Source organism: Lutjanus erythropterus, chromosome 3 (assembly GCF_056507025.1).
Source record: "Lutjanus erythropterus isolate fLutEry1 chromosome 3, fLutEry1.hap2, whole genome shotgun sequence".
In the NCBI taxonomy this organism is placed as follows: domain Eukaryota; kingdom Metazoa; phylum Chordata; class Actinopteri; order Lutjaniformes; family Lutjanidae; genus Lutjanus; species Lutjanus erythropterus.
Window position 1 is genome coordinate 42,979,204 of NC_139319.1, and position 23,571 is coordinate 43,002,774.

At 39.8% G+C, this 23,571-nt stretch overlaps 1 protein-coding gene across 1 annotated transcript in view; it reads left to right on the forward strand.

Moving 5' to 3' along the window:
- Positions 1 to 23,044, forward strand: part of vegfc (vascular endothelial growth factor c) — an 82,660-nt gene extending 59,616 nt beyond the window's left edge. The window contains exons 5-7 of the mRNA XM_084747597.1: positions 6,699 to 6,841; positions 17,037 to 17,352; positions 22,369 to 23,044. Coding sequence (XP_084603723.1) covers positions 6,699 to 6,841; positions 17,037 to 17,352; positions 22,369 to 22,477 — 568 coding nt within the window. The 3' untranslated portion in view covers positions 22,478 to 23,044. The remainder of the gene's footprint in view (positions 1 to 6,698; positions 6,842 to 17,036; positions 17,353 to 22,368) is intronic.
- Positions 23,045 to 23,571: the final 527 nt, after the last annotated feature.

Here is a 23,571-nt window from a genome sequence, read left to right on the forward strand (position 1 = left end):
CACCTCTTTAACCCTCTAGACCCCAGCAGCTGCAGTTCTTACTCAACCCAAACAAACAGCTTCATCTCAAAAATATAATGAAACTAACGATCACAAGTCTTTTTCATTTAAAAAAAAACACAATTTCCTCTTCAATTTGATACTAAATATGTGGAGTTTTAGACCAAGTTTGATTCAAAATATTTATAAAAATGCCAGACAAAAGAAGTAGCACTAAAACTGCTGTAATAGCCATGAAGGAGTGGATCTCAGTCTGCCTAAAAGAAGAGAAAGTAGCTTTAAAATTTTCTCTGTTTGCTTCCCGAATCAACATTCAGAGTCTGACAGCAACACATCCTTCAATATGATAATACTGGGCTTTCAAAACAAAAGAGAAACTTGGGCAGCAAGTAGGTCCCACTTTTTACTGATGGTGATTATGTGACGTGATTTCGAACTGTCAGCTATTCATCATCATCAATCATCGTATCTACAACACAAAGCTCAAGGGTTTTTTCCATATTTTAATACACTTGGGATGATTTCAAAATGACATTGCTGGGCGCTTCAGTGAAGTATAGAATGGGTGCTTTGGGGCATTATGGGGTGTAGAGGGATAAAACAAGCAAACAAGTCCAGGCAGGGATCAGGCAAAAAACAGGCAGCAAGGCAAAGTCAAAAATCATGTAGATGAGAAATGTTGAAAAGCAATGAACACATGAGGTACAACAAAGACAATCTGGCAAGGAGCAGAGAAAACAGGGGACGGGGTGAACCACTGCTGTGCTCCAGACGACTCAAAACTCAAAAAATAAAATGGAATGCCAGTTCGTACTTGTAGACTCGGGGCAAATCCATCTACCCCATCTTCATGACTAACCATCGACTAAAAGGCAACATAAATTAGATTTGCCTGTATGTGAGAAAAATAACAAACACTATCACTGAACTGAGCCTGTTCTGCAGGTAAATCAAATGTGTCTCCAATGTCATTAGGTGGCTGGTAGGGGTGTAACGATTTTCTCATGCATCCAACACATCAGGCTTTAATGTGAAAGATATGGGTTAAGACGGCCTGTATCAGTAAAAAGTTGAATGTGAATCAGAAAAAGCCAATACAGCACTACCATATTGATACATCTCATTAGGATGCAGAAATGTTGCATTTCGTGTTACTGGATTTAGTAAAACTATCAGGATTTCTTTTTTCAAGTAAAAGTACCCAACACATCTAGCATCAACATGTAAAGTTTCACTCATTGCATCATCTCGTATTGGATCATATTGTATTGTATCGTCACAAGGCTGAATCATATTGTACCGAATCATTGGCTGTTTAAAAATTTCAGTCATTGAACATGTATCGCAATAAGTATCAAATCATCTCAGTCGGTGAGGTACACATCCCTATTAACAGGTAACCATTTTCCCAAGAGTTCTGAGAGTTCAGTTTACAAAAAAAAAATGTTGCATTCAGCCATCTTTTTAGTTTATGTTTGGCATCGTGCACCTGGAATTAATTTTGGAAATTTTAACTGGGAAATATCAACCTCCGACTTTGACTGGAACTTGGCGTAAGGGCAGGAGTCAGTTTTACAAAGACAGACTTTGACTGAGGCAGTTCAGTTTAATGGAACAGCACAATGAATTCTGGATAAATTAAGGCCTTTTTCAAAATAAAATAAATGTCAGACTGAGTGATTGCATCTTACAGCTCAGCTCTGTTTACCCCAGCAGGGAGTCTGTGTCTTTTGGAGGAATTTAGTTGAAAACAATTGAAAAGATATTTTACTTTAACTAAGTTTAGTGAAGACGGTAACAACACAAAAAAAAAGAAAAACAAAATCTGATGCGGAAAACACTTGTAGTGACAGTGAACATGAAAATGTTCAAAAACTGGAAAAGAAAAAAAAAATAATGTTAGCAAACCACCAATTATGAGCCATTTGTTACCACGGTAAGATGGCTATTTCACCTGAGTCAGCCTGGGCATAAGGTCTTAAATTTAGTCAGTCTTTATTTTTGTAAACTGGTCTAACTTGCAATTGACTAGTCTATGAGCAAAATTAAGACTAGTCTGACAGTAGCAACTAGTCTAAAATATCTTTGTGAAACCGTCCCCAGGGACAGTGATGAACAGGTTTGGCTGATAGCAAATCCCAGGGGCAGCACAGGTGGAGGGCCGGAAGTGAAATGACAAGAGATGTCACCACAAACTTACTGGAATAAAACAGGAAATGCAATGAATCAGCCTAGAGGGATGTTGCACATAAATGATTGGACAGATTGACAGCACTATGAGGAAACAACTGAGCCTCTACAATACTGACATGTTCATGAGGGATGATTGAATCATCATGATTCAACAGAGAGACACTCCCATGCACAGTGACACATCAGCTGATTGTCAGGCTGCTCATTTCCTCTAGAATGACTAAAGTGATCAGAGATCTGTTTGTGCAGCAGCTAATCAGATTTTGATCATAAATAGCTGCACATGACAAATACAAAGTGGAATCTTCTACTTACGTCAAAATCTACATCTATCAAGTTATTTCCTGTTCTTTGTTTAGTGCTACATAATTCGCCAGTTTACTACATCAACTAATCACAAACTTATTGCAGTAAATACTCCAGCAACAGGAAAGCATGTGCAGTTATCCTATCCAGCTACAAGAGCTTACTATGATGACTGCTAGAAGATTATCACGACGTTGTCTATGATTTTTACAACTTCAACGGCAAACTTGAAAGACTCTAAGAAATGGTGGCTCTGATCTTGTAAAGAGCAGTCGGTGAGGGAGAAATGAGGTGAAAGTAAGACTGAAAAAAGATGTGAAAGGATGAAAAATGATGAAAGGAGGATGGGGAAAAGAAAACAGGAAGAGTTTAACCAGAGAAAACAAATACCAGGGTCACGTGATCTTAACATAGCAAACAGCAGAGCTGCTGTACTCACAGAGAGATATCAGCAACTCTCCTCCACCTATCTGAAGTTGACCCAAGAGGACTTTCTTTGATGGAGATGTTTATTTTCCTACAATCTGCCTCCTTCCAGTCTCCTAATCAACTCAGCAACCACAGTAAATGAATTTACTATTAAAATGCCATATAAGTCGAGGGGACTGTTTTCTAATTTCTTTTTCTGAACGTCTCCCTAAACAGAATGTTGATATCAAAGGATCCTACAACACTACAAGTTTTCAAATGATTAATCACCTACAAACTACAGTGTGGTGAAGTTATAGCTGCGTTCAGGAAGCTAAAGGTATTTAGTTAAAGTTAAGGAAAGATCGTGGTCAAGGTATGATAGAGGAAAACTCTGGCTAACCAAAGTTCTTGCAATTTAAATTCTGGATAGAGCCCGTTCTCATTCCCAGGTGATCAAATACTGACATTTTGTCATGGCCTTCTGCATCTCATACAGATGCACAAGGTACCCTTGAAGCACTTTTGAAGTAACTTTGAAGTAACTCAATTGCAAACCCATTTGCATCTGGTGGTGTAGTACTAAGAGAAAGAAAATTTAAAGATGGATGGATCAAACAACAGGACCTCCCAAGGAAGCTGAGACTGGTGTCCTGTGTGAAACCAAAACTCCACATTAGGTAAGGTTTTGAGTTACCTGTGTGTCATATGACTTACTTCATGTATGTACCATGGCAAATGCAACATAACGTAACATTAGAGCTTGAGATCTGTGCCCGAAGTCGACGTGACCCAGGTTCATGTCAGGTAAGGCCTTATTTCTCACATATTTCAAAGGCTCATGTCGGGTTCAGGCTGTACTTTATTCATTTGTTAATTAATTAATTTATTTTCATTTTTCTTCCCAATTTAGTCATTACCAATTCCAGTTCCCTGCATGTATTGTCCCTCTCACTGCAAAATCCAACTGTTCGGTACACAGAGGGAAGCTTTATAAGAAAAATGTTGGGCTGTAATCAGGTTTGGGCTAATAAGCATCGGGTTTGGGTTGGTCTTGGAATTTTGCCAACATCGGGCCTCAATGAGCTCAACTTTTCAGGCATGTTTGAAATGCTATGCTACGTAACATAACGTAATGTAACGTAACTGACCACCAGCTGTGTCAGACCATTGGCATAGCTAAAACTGGTTAATCTCTAGCTAACACAGATAGTTTTATAATAGTTAAGGTCTGTTAGATGAATGCTTAACTAGATTGTAGTTTTCAGTAACAAATATGTTAGCCATTTACCATGTGTCGTTTGGTTCTGTTATATAATAATTAATAATAAAGAACTGGATACATTTGTAAAGCTTGAGAAGTGCAGCATTAGAATAGAAGGCCTTGTATGGTGTATGAAAATTTCTGGTTCCGAACACAGTGACATGAGGCAGCAGAAATCCCGGAGATATCTTTTTTTTTTTTTTAATTTGAAATCCCAGAGGCATCTCATCAAAGATAATCTTCTGGTGCTTCTTTCTCCCTCCTCACTGTCCGATTGAAGCAGACCCAAGAAATCTGCCTTTGATCAAGGTGTTTATTTGTCTGCAATCCTTGAAATGGCTTATCGTGGGCAACGGGTTAAGAGTGTTAACACTCACAGGCATACAGATCTGAGGAATCCCATTCCTTCAACCAATTAACTGCCCGGTTTCCGTCCCAGGCAACTCCTGAAGATCAGATACAAAGAGATGATGCCTTTGGTTGGGTTGATTGTGTTATTTAGACGGTGCTATAAACATTTTGGAGATCATGTCAAAAGAATCAGATGAGATTAGACTGGAAGGTTTGGAGAAAGTTGGAGAATTTAGACCCTTGTTTAAGAGTAACTAAACACTGGTTGAAAAGTTGTGTTTTGGTTTGCAGTCAGCCAGGTAATATCAGATATTACATATCAGTTAAAAACAGTGAAATAACACACAAAGAACAGTAACAACAGTAAGACAGTCTAACACAGTTAAACTCAAACTCAAAATTAGAGAAGGAGATTCCTGTGTAAGATCATGTGTACATTGATTTAGCAACATCCAAACCCTGATGGATTCTCATGTGCAGTTTGAGTACAATGTCAGAGGTAATGCTGGTGGTGTACCAGATCATTGCAGTGAAAAGGAAGACAAGTTTTCAATTTACCAGTTGATCTACCTTCATAGAGAGATGGGGTGAAGAGCCCAAACATCCAGAGGAAGCTTGGAGTAGAACTCCTTCACTTTAGAGGGAGACAGCCGAGGTGATTTGGGAAGAGACCCAGGGGTAGACCTAGAGCTTGATGGCATGATTTAATATCTTATGTGGCTTTGGAAATACCGCAGGAGGAGCTGGAAAACATTGTTGGGTAGAGGGACCTCTGGTACTTTGTTTAGCCTGCTGTCACTGGAACCCAACCATGGATAAGCAGATGAAAATGGATGGATAGATGGATAGATAGATGCATTATCTTTAAAAGGTTGTTGATTGTCAGAGGGAATGGCAGCACTAGAGACGCTGCTCTTAATTGAGGCTTTAGATTGTATTCATCAGAGTCGTCCATGGGTCCAGTTTTTCAACTCTCACTCACTTGCACCCACAAAGCTGAGAGCTGGAACCAAACCATCACCTGCAATTATCTCTAAGTCAGACCCCACAAGCTGACTCTCTACTGGCATAGCTCCTGAGCTCCTGCAGCTATCACTGTGTTTCCACAGTGACAATGAGCCTAGCTTGCAGCTGTCAAAAGCTAATACTTTTTAAAACTTTTTGCAAGCAGTAAAGCCACTGACAATGTTCTCACAGTCTTTGAGCACGCCAAAATCCTCCCAAACGTACGACTTGATGTTCAGCAATGTACTATACGCATTTTGGTATCCTCCACTGGCTATTTTAGCCTTTATGTCATCCATTTTTGCCAGCAGCTAGTCTACATCAGATCAAACAATGATGCCACATTGTTTATCTGGATGTGAAGTCACAGGTTGGGCCGTAGGCTTTCACAATAAAATCCTGCTGGCTGATCAGGCTTGATGTAATACTGTAGTCATTTTCATTTAAGATCTGAAAAAACATATTGTATTGTATATGTTCTTTTATTGTTCTCACCTCCTGGAGCCTGCAATTAGCTCATTTTTACCCGTGTCTGCACCCGTGTATTTATGTATTTTTTTTACACATTTTGGCACGTCACCCACAGGTCCCAATCCATGCAGGACTGTAGTCTTCATATTCAAACATTCTTTAATGGATTTACTTAATAGATCATGATGTGTTCACAAGTTGTTTCTGCTGCCCCCAAGTGGCCAAATCTGTTACTCTAGTTCACCAGTTAGCAATTTGATAAAGTCAAACTAGATTTAGAAGATGCAAACTTCCAGCTGCAGGGCTGCTGGTTGGAATCACAGTGGTTCCACTAATCTCCCATACAGAGGTGAGTTTCTATAGTAGGAGACAGAGTCTGAAGAGGACGGCTCATAAAGTTTAATTATATGATATTATGTGCTATTACCATGCCAAGCATTTCCTAATGTGAATGTGTGGAACTGTACTGTATAAAGTTAATGTAAGATACTTCAACAAAAGCAAAGAGTAGCAAAAAAAAAAAAAAAAAGCTGACAGTCTTTTAGGATGTTTCACTTCCACTTCATGCTATCATCAGACCATTAATTGAATCCTTTCAGAGTCACTCAACCATCCACACCAAGGATTTCTAAAGCCTTACACTGTGTGTCCACCTCAGACAAAATCGAGACTATTCTCTCTCTGTCTCTCTCTGTTAAAGGTGTCCAATAGCTAACAGGACGTGTCCTCCTGGTCAGGCTTGGAGCAGCAGGCAGTGCCGGTGTGTCGGCATGGCCGCTAATGTGCACCGCAACCCCCCTCCTCCACCGCTGCCCCCTCCAAGACCCTCCCAGCAGCACCTTGGTGAGTGTTTGCACATTTGCACGCAGACGGACTTCTGTTTTATCTTTGGTCATTTCTTCAGAAAACATTATAGAGTGAACTGTTTGCTTATTTATCCTGCAGTAGCTTAGAAAAAAATACAAAGGAGTTATAAAATCAACAATTACAGCTAATGGTAGTCATACAGTAGGTCTATTACCAAGGCAATTGCCTTCCAGTGCCAACAATGTCAAGACTGTAGTAATAAGCCAGGTCGTTAGCAGCCCTATAGGAAGCTTTGTGTGTGGTCATATGAATGCGTCTTTATTTTTACATGTCCTTAATACCTAATGTGAAACTGAAATAGGTGTAGATAAGAAAACTGCATCTAATGAGATGAAATCAGCACTGGCTGCATTTCTTAAATGCATCTCTCTCAGATCAGTGCACTGCAATTAATGTTAATAATTCATACAAACAAATTCCAAAACAATATCACACTATATATCGGAGTGTTGAGTATGCTAACCATCAATCTGACAAATCTGCAGACACATCTGCTTTTGGTTTGGCAAGTCCAACTTAGAGGACCCTGTATGAGTCGAATTGACAGAAAACAAAACAAAACAAAAACAGGGATTTAAGATCAGATTAGAAAATGTTGAGAAGCCAAAATATAGACGGTATATTATTGGACAGGTCCACTGTGACATCACCCATTAGACTGGTGGGTGGTGTACTGCAACTTGGGCGGTGCTTGCATCCATTCAGCAGGGAATAATGTGAGCATGCCTGGTCGCTATCTTTCCCATTTTACAGTATAGTAAATAGTCATTAAATAGGAGAAATGGACATTATAACAACAAAATGTCGATCCATATTTGATCAGCACTGCCTAGTTTTACAGTTTGTACTGAGCTGAAACATCATGGCGGCTGTCTGGTCATGTCTAGAAGGGAACCCTAGACCCACAAATATCTCATGAGAGTGATCATTTTAACCCAAACCATGATCTTTCCCTAACTCTAACCCAAACTTCATCAAGGCATAAACTGACAAAAAGGAACAGGTGTTGCTTTTAAAACCAATTAGGTAGTCATGTGACGAAGTTGCCTGACAACTGTACACTTCCCAATCACACAGTTGTTGAACAGTCTAAAGTAGCACTACAATAACTGAATCCATCATTAAATTCAGGTTTGGGAAAACCTGAGGGTGTAGATCAGAAATGTCTCCCATTGATGGAGACTTTTCAGTCCATCACCATCCCTAACGTTCTTAGGGCTGACCTCAATGGCCATAGCTTTCAGGGTGTCTGGGTTGGAAGGGCCAACAGCTTTGAAGTGTTGTGCCATGGGCTAGTTAAGGTTGTGTGTTCAGCCAACCTCACTCGAATTGTTTGTTTTTGCATGGCCAATGTAGAAACAGCCACATTCACATTCAAGTCATGTTGCATTGCAATTGGTGAAGCCTGCATTGATTTTTTTTTCCTAAAAACATCCATGAATGTGTTGTCTCTGCTGATGTTGCAGTGATTGCAGGAACCAAATCTAGAAGAGCCTGTAGGTTTAGGGATCAGGCGTACAGCTCTTGCGAGAGTTTACCTTCTTGGCACGACCCGGCTGCCTGGTCAAGATCTTTTTTTGTGTTACAAATGGACAGTCACAAAAGCATGTTTCTGAAAACATTTGAAGCAAAATAGGTGATGCAGTAACAAAATCTTTGATCAGCGTTGTCTAGTTTGACAGTTTGCTCTGAGTTTGGTGTGTTACACTGGGTGGATTCACTTAGGGGGCTTTTCCACTGGCGCCTTTGGTCGTGCTGTGTCAAACCTTGCTGTGCTGATTTGCATTTCCATGACCACTTTTATCGCGCAGAGCTGCGCCAAGCCACGCCCAAGATGGACCTACTCTGTAGCGGGGCCAAAACAAGCCTGACCCACCTCCAAGTGGGCTGTAGTGGTGCTTTGCTGGCCATGTCCAACCCATGACGACCCCACTTTTCTCCCCTCAAACAAACAAGGGTTGTGATGCTCAGCTTGTGTGTGTAGAAGAGCACAGAAACACCAGGGGACTTTTACTGTGAAGAATTTAAGAAAATGGTGTGTTTATCCCAGAGATGTATTTGAACGGTTTATCCACCGTTTTGCAGCTGCTCGACTCAAGCCTCCTTGAGCTCGTCTTCACTTAAAAGACACACCCTCAAGTGGGTAGCCCTGTTGTAATAGAATGCAAACCCCTGCCATGCTGGGCTGATGGGCCCAGTCAAACCAAGTCAAGCCAGGCCAGCTCTGTGTATGGAAAAGGGCCATTAGACTGACCTGTCAATCATACTGTAGCCCTGCCATAAAGCACATGCTTTATGGTCTATTTTATTCTAAATGGGAGCATAATTTACTAAATGAACAAAGTGCTGTGTTGAAAAAACTTGAAGCTGGTGATTGAAACTGTAAACTCATTAGGAAACCGTTTACTGAACTCATGAATCAAGTGAGAAGTGGGTTTATTTTCATGTGACTCAACACAATCAGATGTCTTTTTGCAGCCAGTGGAGTCGCCCCCTGCTGGCCATTAGAAAGAATACAGGCTTAAGGCACTTTCATACTAGCTTCACTGGTCAGACCCCGAGGCTCCGTCTACTTCTTCTTCTACTGTCAATAAGACAGAAAAGCCAATACCGCAGATCAACCAGCACAATACATCACAAATAAATACAGCAGCTGTCAATAAATAGGACTGATCAGTGTGGCTTCTTACTGCATGATGACATGTCCCCACAACCTCTACTGAGCACACACACATATATACCAAACACTGAAACAAACACACTGTCAGTGAAGGCATCTCTCTCTAGGATAGTCTCTGTGACAGGAGAATGTTCATGTGTTCACTGAGGAGTATTTATGACTGCAGTATGTTTGTTGAGACTCTGCATTTGTGTGTGTGTGTGTGTGTGTGTGTGTGTGTGTGTGTGTGTGTGTGTGTGTGTTTGGCTATGATAACACTCTGCACTCAGTGTAAACAAATGAGAAACAGAAGAATGTGGAGACCCCAGAGTAGCAGATTCCACAGATACTCACGCATACAAATACACACTTCAACAGTTTGTATTACAGGGACAGAACAAATGATCTGTGAAAGAGAGCAGGAGACACTTTGTAGTGTTGAATTACATTTCAAAATCAAATCCAGAAACAAAAGCCTGAGTGGCTGACTGGGTAAAAATAGAATGGCTGTGAGCAAATTTTGTGTTTTTCATGAAATTTGTTGTGCAAACTCATCGTCCCCAGAGGAAGATTTGAAGAACTTTGGAGTTGAAGGCTGATGTACCTGTCTACCTGCTCTTCTGACCTCTAACATCAGGGATACACAGGATGTGGAAGCGCTGCAAAGTGCCCTGAAGGGCTTCAGGCTTCTAGTTGGGCTGAACACACGGAGCCATGGAGCTCCTGGCCCATGATTTGCACAGATAGTTTTGCCATCTGTTCGATTTTTTCCTGGAGGTGGGAAGTAACAAAGTATAAATACTCATTTCAGCCTAATGATAACACACGGAAAAGACAATTCCTATTTGAGCAAAGAATATGTGTACTTTTGTAATTTTTCTGACCTCCACGTTAATCTGGCACCGAAAAATATTGATAATCTAGTATAAATAATATAAATGATACATGTGATATAAACGATCTGATTCTGATAAATGATGAAATTTGCTACCATGCTTTCCAACTCCTTCTATTTTTCTCTGTCTTCTTTATTTCTTCCCACTATGTGATGAAATATCAAAACATCTCCATCCACTGTGCTTATCAGAAATAGCATCACTGCTGTTTGTGGCTGTTCTGTTTGAAACTACGTACTTGTTCCACATATTTGCCAGTTACAGACAGGGACGAGACGAGCAGAACACACAGGCAGAGAGGAAGCCCTCCTTACAGGTGCATTCTCAATCACTGGCTGAAGAAAAGCCAACAGGTGCTCTGCAGATTTACAGATATACAGATATTTAAAGCAACTGCAAGGAACTTCTCATTCTGAGTTGATTCTGGTGGCACCTAAGCTGCTGTTTGCAGGTAATGAATCCATTTTTGTTTCTGTATGATGAATGATTTGCTTATGTAGGTCATCATATGACATCAATATAAACCTGAGACTGCATTATAGCCAGTTAAAAACTCCATGTAGATTATTTTGCATAAAAGAATCTTCTGTTTTGATATCCTTGAAAATGTAACAAAAACAGTTCCTATACAGGTCATTATAAAAACACAATAAATTAACAATGTGATAAATCTTGCAGCACCCTTGTAAATAAAAGCACCCCAGGGTGCCGTAGAGCCCACTTGGGGAACCATTATTCTAAAACATTTCCTTCCAGTCTTTACCTCATCCTTTAATTGTGGGAAAACTTAGCAACTCATTTTTTTTGTTAAGCACATTGATTATATTTAGATAAATCATGTACATTTGCAGAAATGTGATGTTGAACACATATGTTAATCAGTGTGTGTGACTTGATGGATCTGTGGATCTTTTATTTTAATTTCAAGTAAAAGGAGCAGCAGGCTTAAGAACACAGACACTTCCCAGTCCACAGTCACCCAAAACAGAAATTTGGCAATTAGTTTTGACAAGCCATTGGTTTAGTCCAGTACAACGGGCCGTAATGTTAGGAAATATTACACAAATAATTCATGGGTTGATGTCTAAGAAGGCTAAATTACCTTGACATTCAGAGCGAGCATGACAGGATGGTGTTTGAATAAGGAGGCACAGATGAAGATGGATGATCATATCGTTACAAAACAGGACTCAAAAAGCCAAGTTTGTCCAGAGAGCAAATACAGGCTGTGGGAAATAGTCAGAAACTAAAAACTTTGACCCCTGACTGTCTGTCCATAGATGGAACTGGGCCGTCTGTCTGGGGCCAGAATTACTTCCTCCAATCCGGATGCCAGTGAGAAATTCATGTCATTTTCAGTGTTTGACAGGAGACAGAGTGCTGTAAATTATTATGGGAGAGAGGCAAGGACACCATTCACACAGAGGGAAACATACATGGACTCCATTCACACAGAAAGAAAGAGACGTGGGGCCCTGTCTTATACTTGGTGCAAAGCTGTTGCACTGGTGGTGCAGGTGGCTTTGCTATCTTACATCAGCACAGTTTCCATTTTTGCCAGGTCTGCAAAAAAACAAATGTATTTGTGCCTGCTCTGTTCAGCCATGGGCAGGAGGTCTAAAAAAATAAGACAAAATGAAGGTTGTGGCCAGGCATATTTGCTACCTTGTGCTTGGTGCACTGAAGTAAAACGGTCTGTCTGCACAAGATAGCATTTGGCCAAGGCACACACACACACACACACACACACACACACACACACACACACACACACACACACACACACACACACACACACACGTCTCCACAATCAGAAACACCTTCATTTATGTTCAGTCTTTTCGTAAAGTGCCCTTTGAATGCATTTTCTTTCAGCAATAAAGTGTAAATATTGAGGTCGAAAGCGTGCAGGTGTGTGTCTCGCGCTTAGCTGAGGTGCGCACACACATCTCCACAATCACAAAACTCCTTTCATTTATGTTAAACAGTGTGTGTGCGCATATGTGAAAATTATTCTCACTAAGATGTCCTGCCATTTCTATATATTTTTCACTCTCACAGTTCACTTTCTCAAACCAGCAGATCTGTCTCCTCACATTCAAATCCGCCGTCATGTCACCACAGCTTGCGCTCCTGGCACACATGCTTCTTAAAGGTGATGAGAGCTGACTTCTTGATTGGTTTATTGCATGCTCAGCCTAAACTTGCGTGTGATTTAATTAACGTACTTGGGCACAGCTGATAGGTGTGTCCCGCAGGTGCTGCTGGGACAAAAGAGGTTATAAAACTATACATAATTATTTTTAACATATTTTCCACAAACTTTATAATGAAATAAGAAAAAAAATGTATTGTCAAACAGCAGTTATTCTCTGTAGTCAAGAAATAAATACTTCAGAGCTACTATAAAAAAAAAGTTTAAACTTTTGCACTTTGGCACCCTCTAGTGGTAGTATTCAAAAAGACACTAATTTTCAGATTTTTCCTTGTTGAATTACATCAGCATTGGATTCCTTTGTCTTCTCATGTTCCACTCCAAGTGAATTTGTTAAGAGATGAAAATCTCACACTACCCATTATCCCATTCCAGTGACGTAGAAAGCCACTGCCCACTTTATATTAACTTTTATATTGTAGATATTATTACATATGTTTGAATAGAAATTGATTTAAGTCATTAATATGATGGGAGGCAACATTTGGCACTATCAGGAATAGAGACTGAACCAAAGGGGTGGCGGTAGCTCAGTCTATAAGGACTTGGCTTGGGGGACTGGAGGGTGGCTGGTTTCAAGTCCAGCTCGTACCTAAAAATACGGATCAGACTGGTAGCTGGAGAGGTGCCAGTTGACCTACTGAGCACTGTTGGGGTGCCCTTGAACCCCCAACTGTTTGGGGTGGCTGTTTCTGAGCAGCATCCATCACTCTACCACCTCTCCCACAAATTGCATGTGTGTAAATAATTAACAACATCGTGAAGAAAATTTACTTTCTCCCCAAGAGACGCTAATAAAGGACATTCTTCATAAACTAGTTAAATGTCAGCAATGACAGCTACCTCAACCAGCCATCCACTGAGAAACCACAAGACAAAGAGTCTGCTTTCATGCATAAAGGCACAAACTCAAAGTGGTGTCAAGAAACTGACATGGGAATTTGCGTTGCTGAAAAGCAACGCGTCTTTCCAGAAACAATGTGTTGGTTACGCAGGACAACCCACAGGCCTCACTGTAGACCATTTCAATTACTTTTCTTATTGTTTTGTGAAATTATATTTTGATGCAATTTCACATACAATTTGATCAAAATTAAAGACGGAAAAAATGCTATGAAGAAAAGAGAAAAGATGAAAGAACGGAGGTCAGAAAGAATTTGGTGTAAACCGAGCATTGCCTGGCCCTATACTGGAAACCAGAAAGCATTGTCCTAAAGAGGATTCAGTCCCCCATGCAGACAAAGCACTTTTAGTTTTTTTTTATATTGTTTGGTTAAAAAAATGATAGACTGTGTAGCTTGGTGGGTTAAAAGTTTCACTGTTTTCCATGAGAAACAATGATCGGGAGCTTCCCAAAAACAATAATGACTTTTTTTTTTCAAACGTGGCTTCCATGAACTATCCTGGGATGGACTGATTTGTGGGGGAGTAGCCACAAAGTGCATTGCCCACTAGTGTTAGCTTATGCATGTGTGAGTCTGCAAAACTGCCCTCTGCTAGTGACTGTCACACAAAAACAGGACTGTCCGCTAACCCACAATGCATCAGCTCTGTATGATCCTACATAATCATTGCTTTTTTTATACCATGATTCATGATTGTACAACCTGTTCTGTCAATGTGGCATTAAATCTTTGAATATTATCATAATCCACAAGCTGCATCATTCAACATTTCTTTACATGTGGTTTGATTTTAATGGTCAAACTTCTTAAACCAGACTGCAGTCACAGTTATTCCAAATTCCTCTTAGGAATATCTGTGTTGTTAAGTATTATTAACACTAACGCTCAGTAAATAATCTGCAATTTTGAGAAATGTGTACTTTTTACACAAATTGCATGCAAAAATGCATTAATGTAATGTGTCCTTTCATAATAATGATATACCCTCAAATGTCATACTTATACACTTACACAACTTATTGCAAATTAGTAATTTATGCTCTGTTATTAATAAATTGTGGAGGTGAGTTGCTTATGTTTTTTTTAATTGCTGAATTGTTCCCTTATTTTAATAAGAATGGAAGCATGCTGTCTAAGTATGTGTTTGCTGACTCAAATAAACAATTTGTACCTGTGAATTAAGCAATATGTTCCCTTAAGTTAATAATTTGCGCCTTCAAATTATGTTACCCATTATGTGAAATTGCATGTATTCTCTCAAATGAGTAAATGATGCATACTATTATCTAATTTGTTCCCTCAAATACTGTAGATTGTTCCTTCATATTAATTTTTTGTTGTTGTTGAATTACATAACTCTCTACTCCTAAATTATGTAATATATCCCCTCACATGAATGATATTCCCCCAAATGATATATTTGTCCCCTTAAATGAATAGTTTAGCCCTAATTTACCTAATTTGTTGCTTCAGATGATTGATTTATAAGCTACATTTGAATTACACAATTTGTATGCTAAAGTTGATCATTAAGTTACTTATGATTTTTTAATTGCAAAATAACTTTAACAAGGGAATGATTCTGCTGTCTAAATATGTTACTTTGCCCCCTCAGATAAACAGTTTATACCCATGAATTATGCGATATGTTCCCTAAAATTAATAATGTGCCCCTGAATTACATAATTAGTTGTATTTGGAATAAGTAATAAGGTTGTTTTTTGGTCATTTCAGAGCAGAAATTATGAATTTAATGGTGCTATTTATCAATAGTGTGTAGCTGAGTCTTCACTGTTATTATTGCATGGAGACAGTTCTGTCCTCAGCTTGTCCTCGGGGTTAATAAAGTTCTATTGCAGCTCATTACATTGATTTAGCTTGTTAGAGAGTGTGTGTAAGCTCATGCTGCTACGCTGGAGTAGACACAGCTTGCATTTTGTCGGCAGTAAACTGTGTCTTTGTTATCTGTGTTTGTTCATCTGCGCTCTCACACACACACACACACACACACACACACACACACACACACACACACACACACACACAGCATGTGTGTATGGAACAGACCAGGCTCTCCCTGTGTCTGTCAGCTCAAAGATGATTTGCCAGTATTGAAAGAGAACCATCTGTGTTGTCCCTGAGGACAGAGAGAACATCGCTAGTCCATTTCAGGAATGTCTCAATTTCATAGTTTATCAGTGTCGTCAAACAACTGTCACACACACAGTTGTGTTCTCAGTGGTAGCCAACATTTACAACAGTGTTCTGCACGGGTCACCATTTGTTTTCTTAGACTGTACAGAAGCCAGTGACCACATGTAAACTTTGCATTTCAATTTAACCTATTACATAATAATTACTATACTGTATATATTATACAAATGTCATTATTTATTTATATTATCAATTCTCTTCAGCCATATCCATGTTTAATTTGTACAGATATAATTTCAAATTAAATATGTATTTTATACGTATTTTGGATGAGTGGCAGAAACGTCTTTCAAAGTGCAGCTCCATCTCTGTTCTTTTCTGTGTTTTTAAAATAGAAACTCCCACTTCGACGTTAGCAAAAAGCTGGGAGGTTTGAGTGCCAAGGGCTGTACTAGGAAGGAAGCTCAACATAGCCAGGCTTTCCTAGCATGACAAAACCTAAAACCAGTTCAGCATCAGTTACCTTGGTGATCTATCCAGGTTAAAAGAGAGCCACCTTCGTGACACAGAAAAACCTGCATTTTGCCTCAACATACCTCAGCATACCTCGCTAACACATCTCACACATCTCCCCTCCATCTGCCTTGGGGTATTATATATGGCAACGTCATCATGCAGAAACCTACAGGTCACATGGGAAAATGTTTTCAACAGGAGTTGGGAAAATAGCATTTTGACGTTAAAACATCATTACCAGTGCTAACTTCAAAAGACAGCTCCTGTGGTGTATGGGGGTGTGTTACAGCCCATGGCATCATGGGTAATTGAAGGTCCCATTCATGCAGAAAGGTACAAACAGGTTTTGGAGCGACATATGCTGCCATCCAGGCGATGTCTTTTTCAGAGATGTCCTTGCTTATTTCAGCGAGACAATGCAAAGACACATTGTGGACATGTTCCAACAGCATGTCTCCATCGTAAGAGAGTTAAGGTACTAGACTGACCTGCCTGCAGTCCAGACCTGTCTCCCATTTAGAATGTGTGGTGCATTATGAAGCACAAAACACAACAACAACAGAGACCTCAGACTGTTGAGCACCTGAAGTCATATATCAAGCAAGAATGAGAAAGAACACTTTCAGAACTTCTACAATTAGAGTCCTCAGTTCCCAAATGCTGACTGAGTGTCTTTCAAAGAAAAGTCAATGTATCACAGTGGTGAACACATTCCTGTCGCAACTTTTTTGAACATGTTGGAGCCATCAAATTCAGAATGAACATTAAACATCTTGTCTTTGTAAAAACATCACTTTTGTGTCTCCTTCTCTTTCCATCTCTACAGACATATTCTCAGCAGATGTCTGTGGCCCAGATAAGGAACTGGATGTGGAAACCTGCCAGTGTGTGTGTCAGCGAGCTCAAGACTGCGGCCCTAACCGACACTTTGACGTCAACACCTGCCAGTGCGTCTGCAACAGCCTGCCTGTTCCCTCCTGCCCGCTGAACTACATCTTCAATAAGGAGACCTGTCAGTGCACGTGTAGCAAGACATGTCCGAGGCACCAGCCCCTCAATAAAACAAAGTGTTCCTGTGAATGTAACGAGTCGCCCAACAAGTGTTTCCTAAAAGGAAGGAGGTTTCACCAAGCCACATGCAGGTAAGGAGTCATGTGGAAGGTTCAGTACCACCACCATTTACTCATCTTTACTGGAGAGTACCCAACACTCACAAGTTTTGAAATAGTGAAGTGTGTTTCTTGGCACCAAAAGACGGGATGTTTTGCTATTTTAGAATTTACTGCATCATAAAAGTACTGATCATAATTCCAGTCCTACAAGTGCAGTCCAAGAATGACATGGTGAGGAAATTTGTCTATTTTTCTTTCATCTTTTATCCCATCCATCTGTTGAATGCTGGGGTAATGGGCAAGAGGCAGGATTTATTATCTCTGTATTAAAAATTGTATGATTTTTGCTAATAACATTATTACTTATTTAATTTAACCCACCATAGGAGTTTTTGCACTGAATACTCTTAGCCCAGGGCTATCCTTAGTCCTGGGCTAAGAGTTAACTCAGGGATAACCTACCTCCTTTTCAGACACACATTGTTAAATCAGAGTTACGCTAAGCCCAGGGCTATATGATTCATACTACCCTTCTTCTAGCTCTGGGTTAAAGCCTCACAGGTGTTTTGCATTGACCTGGTTGATTATCTTCTTCTTCTAATCTTTTAGCCCTGTTTCACACTGGCTGCTTTTAGCCCTGGGTTTAGTCGATTTTCAGGGGATAACCCCATAAACTCGAGGCCAACTAGCCCAAGGCTAAAGTCAGGCTTAGCCCACTTTAGAATGTGCCAGGGTTGTGCCGGTGTGAAAGCTCTTTTTCCCCAGGCTAACAGCTCCCTTAGCCTGGGGCTAACTGCTCTCGTACCCTGGGGCTAAATGCAGTGTGAAACAACAGGCAAGATCTATTACTATTTCCATTGCTGTCTTGAGTATATACTAGGGCTGTGCACAGATTTTGTCAGTCAAATCAGATTTGGCTGTTCAATAGGAAGATTCTGTTTATCTTGCCCACACCTCATCTTGAATACTATTGGACTGATTGGCCTGATTTCTTTTGTGCACATTCATGACTGTACGCTGAAGGACCTTTATGATTCACAATTTTTGAAAAAAAACTGAAAAACCTTTTCTACGGCTTCACGCTGGTGACAGCTATGACCATGGGCATCATGGTTTCAGGTCTTCCTATTCTTGTGAACATGATATATCAAGAATGCCAGTTGGGAATTTCTTCAAACTTGGCACAAATGACCATTTGAACTTAAGAATAAACTTGTTAGATTTTGATGGTCAACTGTCGAAGGTCAAAGTCATTGTGACCTCATGTCCATCTGTTCTCATAAAGGCGATATCACAGGAACCCTTTGAGGGAATTTCATCAAACTTGGTTCAAGGGTCCACTTGGACTTAAGGATGAACTGATTACAATCAGTGGTAGCTGGTTGCATCCGGCAGTTGCAGTGCCATTGCAGTAGGTGCTTCACCACCTGATTATTACAAGTATATAGTTTCTGTAGGAATATTATGAGGTGTTAAAGCAGATATTGATGACAATAAGTATCTCAAAACAATATGGTTGTGTCTTGTAAGATTTGTACATGTCGTTACTTCATTGTACAACTAATTATGTTTTATAATGCAACAATGCTGTGGTAAAGATCAGTGTAGCTTTAGGCACAAAAAACTGATTAGACTTAAAGAAGGATGGGTTAAAATGATCAGTCTTGCAAGATCTTTTGCAGAACTACAGAAAACAAAACAGTTTTCCAACTCACAATGATGCCTGCTTATTCTTGTCTACATTGCTGTATTTGTAACGACATATTGTCATTGTGTTATGCGAAGCCAAGTGTGTTGGCAAAGAATTATCGGCTCATTTATGCACAAGTTAGTTCAATAAACGGCCTAATTAGCATTTAATGATATCTATATGGCAAGGCATTTGGCGGCTCTTGTTATATTTCAGTGGTTGCATCATCTTAGAGTAGTTAAATGCCACTGTGACACACACACACACACACAAACACACACACACACACTGGCCCAGTACTCTGGCGAAACACAACCACTAATGCGTTTAGCCAGAGGAAAGCAGTAGTCCAGCAGTGGTAGGTGGTTATTGCTGTGAACCCGGTGTGTAATACAAGACCTCAGTGTGCTAATGACTTCTCCCAGCTGTCACTTAACCATTTCCTCTCCCCGCACAGGGGGAAACACACACACATACACACACATCCATCCATCCTGTCCAGTCTCGACCCTTTGTGACCTCGTTTGAGAGTGATTTATGAGTATAACGTAGGACTAGGAATCTAGTGTCTGGGATCTGGCGCTTGTGTGTATGTGACCGTGAGTGTGTGTCTATTTGAACTCTTCTGTGTATTTCATCATGGGTTCATAGGTCTCTTTAAGTAACCATGACTAAATATTCTGTCATCCAACAAGTGACAGCCCGTGCAGCCAGAAAAGCAGTGGCAATTACACGCCAGTCCCAGGGTCTTTGTCATGTTGATGAAGTGCGTTTGTGCTACGTAAAACAGGATCCCATCCCTCCAACGCTTCACGTGTTTTTGGAATTCCATAGACACTCTCCTCATGTAATCATCTGAAGGTTGGACGGTCAGGCCTTGACTCTTGGCCGGAGTAAACCAGATAAGAGTTTTTGAAGGCCAGTGCTAATGTTCGCACTTTCTCGTGATGCCAAAGAAAAATAGCAGCATCAGGAATGAAACTGTGAAACATTTCTCCAACTTTGACATCCTATTCTGGTGAAAACTTTGGTGGTTGAAGCACTGGCTGTAAATCACGTAGTTGTTGTTGTTCTTATTGTTGAAATATAAACCTTAGCTGTAACCTTTGACCTTTCTAACACATTTGAAAGTAGTTAGAGTTTGTCTTTATATGCAGGACTGGTTTTCAATCATAAGCAACAGTGTTTTGTTCCACTGAAAACATGCAGGCTTCTGGGAAACAGTGGACAACATCTAACAATCGTGGATGTCGACTAAGTGACCAAATGAAAATACAGGGACCTCATTTATAAAAATAATGGGAAAAAAATAATTTCATATGGTGCACTTAGGTAACAAACTGGGCCTAAAAAACTTTGCTTACACAGGTTCTAAGAGGCTCTGTATAACTTACACACTTGTGATCTATAAATCTCAAATTAACTTAAAATTGATGGCACCTGGCTTGCAATCGGTGTTTCTACTTATAAGATGCAGCTCAAATGAAGATTTAGTTTGGAATAGCCATGAATCAAAAGAGAAAAAAAAACCTTTTGGGTGGCAAGATCACAGCAAGCAAGTCAGACAACATATATTATTTGGTTTTCTATACACTGGACTGACAAACAAAGCCATGCATGTAGCTCAGGAGTGTATTGCAATTCATTCCTCACACCTTCAATTGATAAATCCTGTCAGATTGTTCATTAAGCTACCCAGTCTAGACTCTGATCATCAAATAGCGACACTTTGGGTTGGCTGCGTCATATAATTCTGATATCAATGAAATAGAGACACTTTACGTTGACCAGGTCTTCAAATACTGACACCAATCAAATAGTGAGATTTTGGGTTGGCTAGGTCTATAAATGCCAATTCTTTGGATTGGCCAGGTCATCAAACATTGACACCAATCAAATAGCAAAACTTTGGGTTCACCAAGTCGTCAAATAGCTACACTTTGAGTTGATCATGTTGTCAAATAGGGACACTTTGGGTTTGCCAGGTCCTCAAACATCAGTGCTTTGGGTTGGTGGCTCCAAGTCATCAGTCCAAAGCGTTGGTATTTAACAACCTGAGAATGACACTCAACAATCAACTCAGTCAATCTTTCTATACAGTTGCTTGTAGCATCTTTGCAATCAAAACTCATTGTAGGCCGTTTTAATAAATGAGGCCTTGGGAGAATAAGTAAGTCTTTAGTTTTTATTTGTACTAGTTAGGAATGAGATCTGAGCACTACTTTGGAACCAGATTTCCTGTTGAATGGTTTCCATTAACAAACCATTGCAATCAACGTTTCTACAATAAATGTACACTCAAACAAATGTGCCACTCGTTCATATGGATTTGGGCCTGATTTACTAACAGCACCAGCATTAAATTGTGACAGAAATTGAAAAAAAATAGGCCAATTTCAGCTTCCATTGACAGGCACTTACTATCCATTATTCCGTCCTTTTTCTGAGATGAAATTAGAGTCTTATCGAGCACACTGAACAGGCCTGTATTTTCAAATATGATGGGTTTAAAAACAGGACTGAGTGAATGTACTGTAGGTAGTTTTTTCTTCTTGTGCTAACTTGAGGTTAACACTCGTGTTTGTTTTTTAGTGAAATGTCTCAGAAACAAATTCCACATATTCCATTTTTCCCTCAGGATGAATTTGATTAATGAGACCCTCAGATTTTTTTTGTTTTTTGTCAAAGACCATCATCAGGTCAAAATTATACTTTCTCTAGTACTGTATTTTAGATTGTTACCTTGTATAGAAGAAATATCAAAATCAAATGAAATGTACTGAGAACATTTGTATTATAATCCACTAAAGCTGTTTTGTTAACTTCACCACCATCACAAAGATGTGTCTGCGTGGACACAACATCAAGTGCTTTAGGTCTACTAGTAAACAGATGAAATTTGCAAACTTCACTAGAAAATCGACTGTAACTTGCTTAATTCTGAACCCATTTTTGTGTAATTGTGTTTGTTATAAATGTGGAGAATTTAACAGAGTTACTTGTTGGAAATGCCAGGTTCTTTGCAATGCTCTAAATAATTAAAATGTCAGTTAAAAGTAAGTAAAAGTATTTTAATTGAGAAGTTTGGATGCTCATTTACAATACAACTACACTATTCTATGCATCTTAAAGAAAACTGAGACTATACTATTAAAAAAACAGTGAAACTTTGCATACATCTAAATACGAAAACATACACTGGACTATATTATTCAAAAACCTTTATTCAGACTTTATAAATCTCTGCTGGTTGCTGGTGGCATTGCAGTAGGTGCTTCACCATCTGTTGCGTGGTGGAGAGCTGCAGCCTATTGAGTGAAAGAGACCTAAATCCAGTTTTGTCTCTTTTCTTGCAGTTGTGTGAGGCCGCCGTGCGAGGTGAGGAGGCGAAGGTGTGAACCGGGTTTCTCCTTCAGTGAGGAAGTGTGTCGCTGCGTACCATCCCACTGGAGACGGCTGGACTAACCGCTGGCGAGTGGCACGCTAACAAGATGCTAACGAACAGATAACAAACTTAACAAGTAGAGTTCATCACCCACCCCCTGCAGACCTGCTGGTCACGAGTTTCCCCATCAGCTGTGATGGCAGCTAGGTGAGCGGACCCTGATGAACGTGGGGAGACCTCAGTGACTGGACTGCAGACACGGGAAACTCTGGTGATTTGAAGGTGGGATATGCACTGACAAGAGGACGTTTTAATGGGAGAGCGGCTGATCGGAGCCCAGAAACAGAAGAAAGGACTGAAAAAGAGTCAACACTCGACATTTTAAAATATTGTCTAAATAATTTGTTTTAAAATATTTGGGGGGTTTTGTATTAATTATGTCTCAGTATTCTTATGTCAGATATTGATTATATAATTTATTAAATGTTATTTTTAAACCTGTTTATTGCAATTTCAATCTTTTTCTATGAAAATACACTGTGATCAATATTTTTGTATCATGTATAGTATATGTGTAAAATAAAGTATACTGGACGTTGTATATTGTTAACTTAGTTTGTCTGTTCTGCTGCATGTGTAACCAAACTCAGTTAGGCCTGCTGGTAAGCAACTCTCAGAATCTGCGTTGTGTGGATATTAATGAAGAGGCTCGTTGTCCATCTTTAAACCGCCATTTATTTCTGTACAGGAACAGATTAAATACTGGTCAGTTCTCTGTTTGGCTCGTTATAGACAGCTCTCACACAGCACGCTACAAAATAACAGCATGTTATTTAGCACGAAGGCCAACTAGCTTGTTCACAAAGTGCATTATGCCATTATTTAGATATTTTATTACTTAAAAAGTACAGCAACCTGCTTATAACTTTTTCCAGGAACATCTCTATAACTTACAGTGCATATATATTCATATAGTGGACATGTGGACAATATTTGTATACAGTGCTGTGCTCGACAACTCACCTCGGGCACGTCTCTCAGGAACTGGCAACGTTTTACGGCCTGCCGTGGCATTTGCCTACTAGCTCTGAGAGAGGGCACCCATGAGCCAATAACAAAATTACAACAGTGTAACTACAGAGGTGCATGACTATAACATTACAGCCATGATAGC